The 5,646-nt window shown below is 39.0% G+C and overlaps 1 protein-coding gene across 1 annotated transcript; it reads right to left on the bottom strand.

The window, feature by feature from the left end:
- Window positions 1–492: 492 nt before the first annotated feature.
- Window positions 493–1,338, bottom strand: LOC131873994 (uncharacterized). The gene is made up of 2 exons (XM_059217192.1): window positions 1,016–1,338; window positions 493–709 (listed from the first exon to the last, which is right to left on the bottom strand). The coding sequence occupies exons 1-2, from the start codon at window positions 1,336–1,338 to the stop codon at window positions 493–495; spliced, it is 540 nt and encodes a 179-aa protein (XP_059073175.1).
- Window positions 1,339–5,646: the final 4,308 nt, after the last annotated feature.

The following is a 5,646-nucleotide window of genomic DNA, read 5'->3' as shown; positions in this document are numbered from 1 at the left end:
GATTTGTCTAAGGACCCTTGTATTATATTTCAGCCTAGCGAGACCATTAGAGCACCTAAAGGCCCTTTATACATAGTTGTGAAGGTTAAGGATATCCCTTATCATGTTGCCCTGATTGATACCTCTTGCATGGTTAATGCCATAACTAAGGAGTATCTTTTCACTTTATGATTGCATAAACCAATGTATGAGGCTTCTAATGTGGTTGTAAATTTATTTGATGGATTCTCTTTTCTTACCATTGGCTCTATCACTCTTCCTATTGAAGTTCATACTAAATCCATGGATGTTGACTTTGGTTTTGATTAAGATAAAAATAGGTTTTGAAGGGGCCCCAAAAACCTTTACAAAAGATCCTTACTAGATAAAGGCATTAATAAACTAAAAGGAACTTACATAAGAAAAAACAACATAACAACTAGAAAAAACCAGCTAAAAAGCCCCAAAAAACCAGTGAAAACCATCCAAACCAGACAAAGCACAGAAAAGGAACTAATTTATGTTTTTCAGGGCATTAGCCAAGTTACTACTAATCCCATACAAATCTTTGATATTATCCCTAAGATTAGGGATATCCTTAGCAAACGCCACAACAACTTTCTTCACACTTGCCCTAGTTCTCTTTGCTACTCCACTAGGCGTAGCTTCCCCACTCCCAGTCTCGATCGTGTCTTCATCAATGTTGAGGTCCACCACCAGTTTGGGAGAACTGGAGCTTTCAAGGACCTTAGAAATATCCTCTAGGTTCTTTGTAACAGCAAACAAGATATTCAGGATCATTCCCAACAAGTTTTTCATTGCCACTTTACCTTCTTCTAGATAGTCTATTTGAGTTGCCATCTTTTTAGCTTTTTCCTCCATGTCTTGCTTCCATTGCTTCTGGTTCTTGTTGTCTTCCTTCCTTTTCTCATCCATATGCTTCCCATTTTTTTCCAAATTCTTCAAAACTTTATATGTCCATGTGTCAAAACCCAATCTAGCCTCAGTAAGGTTTTTGAGGTTATCCAGGAATAACCCTTCTGTAGCACACTCCTTATCCTTACTCAGATTATCCTTAGTCATTTCCTTCTCAGGTTCCTTATTCTTTTCCCTCTCAGAATCCATTTCTTTTTCCTCATTAACCTTATCATCCTTCTCCACCATAGGCTGGCTGTTGTCATTGCCTAATCTAGCACTGTGAATTGGACTATCTTGGTCAGACACGTCCTCAGCTTCATCTTCCTCTGCACCCACGTCCTCATCTTTCCAACTTTCCTCATCTCCAGACTCATCCATTTCCATTTCACTGCCATCTTTTCTAGTTTCCTCTGTGTCATTCTTGTCATCTTGGGTTTTCATCCCAGTTGTGCTCTTGTTTTTTTTCTCTGAGTCAACTCTTCCTGGTTGGGTCTGCCTTCCTCCATCTTTCTCTTGCCTTTCCCTGGAGAATTAGACAACCTCATGTTTTCCTAAATGGCAAGGATTTTGTAGTGGTTATAAATGAGCAAAATGAGGCCACAATGAAGCATCGGGTTTGAGGGGTTCTTGTTGTGTTTGTTGAGGGACCTCGAGAAAGACCTGAAGAGATAGTAGAGCAAGGAAACCCTTTTCTCATGCCTGAAGTGGTTTAATAGCACAAAGTGATATGTATGGGCCCTAGTAAAACGACCCTCAATAGTTATGTATTCCATGATGGCATTCAACACACAACCCCAAATTTTCTTGATGTTGGAGGCATCATAAAAAACCCCCTAGCTTTACCAATTTTATCCCTCTCCTTTTCCTTATGCAGAAAAAGTTTAACCGCATTATTGGAAACCTTAAGATCTCTAAAAAAATTGAGCCCTGAGTGGGGCAAACCTATTACAGTTGCAATGAGGCCCGCATCCAATTTGAACCTCACACCATGGATTTTAAAAGACCCGTTACTCCAATTTTTGGTTTACGGTTTAGGGTATCGACACCTGTGTGGACGCGCCTCCTGGGCCTCCCACTAGAGTTATGGAATGAGGAAGTCTTCAAGGGGATAGCGAGCTCTTTTGGAGAACTTCTCTCGATTGATCCAATGATTGCAGCTAAATCAAGGTTGGTTTTTGCTCGTATCTGTATTAATGTTAATCAAATGACGAATATGCCCATCTATTGAGATTATATCTAAATTAGGGAAATGGACCCAAGCGATTGAATATGAATCACTCCCGTTTGCTTGTTTTCATTGCAAAAAATTGGGTCATTGGGCAAAATCTTGTCCGCTTAAGAAGAGTAATAATAACAAGAGTGATAGCAGTTTGAAGCAGAAATAGCAAACGAAAGATAAGAGAGAAGACTCATCAGTAGAGTGTGTTTCTAATAAGGAAGTGATTGAGCTAGAAAATGAGGCAAAGAAGAATGCAAATAGTAATAATGAAAAACCTGTTTGTGCCCCTTCTAATAATCAAATAGAAAGTACCAAAGAAGAAGAGCAAAGGAAATAAGCAAATGCGCAAAAACATGATCTAGAGGACCAGCAAGGAGGGCCTGTCAGTCATGATAAAGTAGAGGAGAGTTCCAATGATGATGCCTCTGCCTCATCTTATACAAAAGCAAACAGGGAGTTATCATACCCTCTTTTGAACAATTTTATGTGAAGTTGGTCTATCCTTGGATATCTTCCATGAAGGCTATTGCTTCTCCAATCGAAAAGTGTCTGAAATTTCCTCAAAATGGCGAAATCATAACTGTGAACCATAGCTTATTTCGTCCATCCAAAAGAAGCTCTAGTGTTCCTATTGATTTCCTTTGGCCTAAACAATTTCAATCTCTTCCATCAAGGAGTGATTCTCTTTTTCAATCTTATAAAAAATGGAAGAATGATATGATTTTATCCTTAAGTCAACCTATATCTCCAACATGTGACATTCCTATTATTCTTCAAGATGAGGTTCTTCCCCTCACAGATAGAACTAATCTCCCTCCTAAGGAAAATTGTCCACCTATTCCTATGGATGTGACTTTACCTTTTATTAAGGAGAACAATAATATTCTACCTAGGGCTAGACCTATACCTCCTCCTCATGATGGACCTGATCTCCTTCCTACACCTAATATTCCTCCTTTCTATGGCATAGTTCCACCTCCTCCCTCTTATCGAGAGAAGAGGCCTTCTTCTCCTCTTGTTCAACCAAAACGAACTCAGCCTAAACCTTCCGCTATCAAGGAGAGAAGCATTCCTACTTTTTCAGGTGTTCCTCCTCCTTCTCAGCCTTCCACTAAGACTCGATGGAATCGTTGTGCAAGAGAACACTGATGAAGATGTCATGTTCAAGCTCGTGAAGCTTCCCTCAAAATATTCATTCTCCTCAGACTATGAAATTTGACATGATTCCCTTTTCTCCTAAGCAAGATGTTCAACCAACATCTCCTAATCATAAGTTGCATAAAATATGTGATGGTTTTACTCCTATTCATATTCTCGCTCCTCTTTCTCTAAACTTTGATAAGGAAATGGGTGAAAATGTTATTCATAATGGCAATACAACTCCTAATGCTTATGAAAGTGATTATGAGTATGTTGATGTGGACAAGCATTTATCTAATGAGTTTTAACAAACCCTAATCCTAGCTCCTAGAATCAAACAAAATGACTTACAACATAAGCATCTTCCTTATTTGGATCTTGTGATAGCTCCATCTACTATGCTTGAAGTCACTCCTATGGCATGTTTCTTGCCTTCTCAAAATAGTGATCAGCAAGATTGGGTGGCAGATGTCGTGCTAGATTAGCAATATTAGCACTACAGTCTTTCTCTCTCCCCTTTCTTTCTCTTTTGTGACCATTCTTGTATATGTATCCTTGTTCTTCTAGTGTTCCCTTAATGTCTACTTGGAGATGATGCAAAGCATTGAGATCTTTTCTTGGCCTCTTTCATGTTGACTCAAAATACATCCTCTCTTCCCTTTCTTCTAAGGTAGTGTCCTTCTTTGGGGAATGATGATTATTATATGCATATACATACATGATATACATGAGTTATCATACATCATACTAACCCCAAGGAAAGTGACACTACCTCGTGTTTTGTGTTCATTATCCTTGGATTTATTCCTTGATTGGGCACTAAATCCTTGTGATAATGTGCTCCCTTTCTTCTCTCTCTTGGGTGTATCCTACCTTAAAGCAATTGCTCCCAATAAGGCATGTGTGATCACTTTAACATGGGGGCATACACTCCACTCATATTTTCCTTCTTTGATACTTAGAATTACTTAGTGAACTTTGTTTTTCTTTATAATCTTTGGTATCCTTTATTTCATGACTCATAGTGAAGGGAACTTTGCTACTTACAATCATGGATTTCCCCTTCTTTATCTTCCCTTTTAATTTGTTAATCAAAGTCGTAAGATCCTAAGTCCACTGGGAGCTTGGCACATCTTGCCTCCTTGATGTGGTAAAAGTCTTTCAATCTTGTTTCCTTGTATTTTACCAATAGTATTGGCATATGCTTATACTCCTGCTAAAGTGGGGGTTAAATGTAGTGTCATAAAATTGCTACCCTAGCAAATTTTGACTGCATTAGGGTCCTCATGCACGTGAGTTCAAGTCCTCTAGCCTGATTGGAGATTGGAGATTGCTTAGCCCTTAGAAATAGCTTCTTTCTTGGCCTCTGCATCACCCTGTCTGCACTCTTCCCTGGAGAAAGGGGTAGGATAGGGGTGTGGCACCACTGTCCCCCCTTGGATAGGAGCATGGAGCCCTTGTCCTCCTAGGACAAGGGTGTGGCACCCCTATCCCTGCCCTATTTTGGGGTAGGACCCTTCCTAGGGTTGCATTGTTGGTTGTGCATTGGATAGGAAACTCCCTCTGTTGGCATTATACACTTAGATGAGAATGGTAGATGTTGTCATCGATGGCAACAAGGTTCATCATGGCAAAAAAGTTCAAAGGTTCAACATGGTTCATAGGTTCAACCGTCAATAGACTTAATCTACTGGCACCGGCATCGAGTTTACACCGACAAAAGATTATACCAGCAGTCTAAGCCGACTTGGCAATAATATTGTTTGTAATGTAAATTATATTTGTATGGCCAACATGATGTATTGTAAATACTCCTATACATGAGATCTTGTAGGTCATTTTAAATGTAAGTAATGTATTTAGGTATGTGTGTATGTAAGCGGTATATGTGATAAGATAGGGATATGATAACAGATAATTGTATATGCACTTTGATGTATTTATTTTGAGAGCGAATAAGAAGCAGAGTAGAGCAAAGACTATTATGTGAAAGCATAATCATTTAATAGCAACGTTTTTGGCAGAGGTATCAGACAGAGCTTAAACTAGTACTGAATCCAACATTGCAGATGCTATTTTGAAGCAGTACATTGTTATTGGATTTAAGCATCCAATTGTGTAATCAGTGGGACTCCATTTTTGTTGTTGAGCAGTGAGCTCTAGGCAGTTGGCCTTCCTACATGTGCAGGCCCCTGTTGTACTAATAAATATTTATTCATATTGGCCAGTGAGTAAATATTGTGGGTCACAAATCCCACCGAGGTTTTTCCCCTACTGAGTTTCCTCGCCAAAAATATCTATGTTATGGTGTGCATTGATGCTGATTCTTTTGTTTCTCTTTACTGCATTATTATATGCTTACCAATATATTAATTTCAGCTATAAAGTTT

The sequence above is a fragment of the Cryptomeria japonica genome, chromosome 3, assembly GCF_030272615.1.
Source record: "Cryptomeria japonica chromosome 3, Sugi_1.0, whole genome shotgun sequence".
Lineage (NCBI taxonomy): Eukaryota > Viridiplantae > Streptophyta > Pinopsida > Cupressales > Cupressaceae > Cryptomeria > Cryptomeria japonica.
The sequence above is the reverse complement of the archived record's forward strand: the minus strand, read 5'-3'. Positions and strand labels throughout refer to the sequence as shown.

Coding starts and splice junctions, on each gene's coding strand:
- LOC131873994 (XM_059217192.1), bottom strand. CDS start 1,338: ATGAAAACCCAAGATGACAAGAATGACACAGAGGAAACTAGAAAAGAT. Junction 710..1,015: donor AAGGAGTGTGCTACAGAAGG/GTTATTCCTGGA, acceptor TGAAAGCTCCAG/TTCTCCCAAACTGGTGGTGG.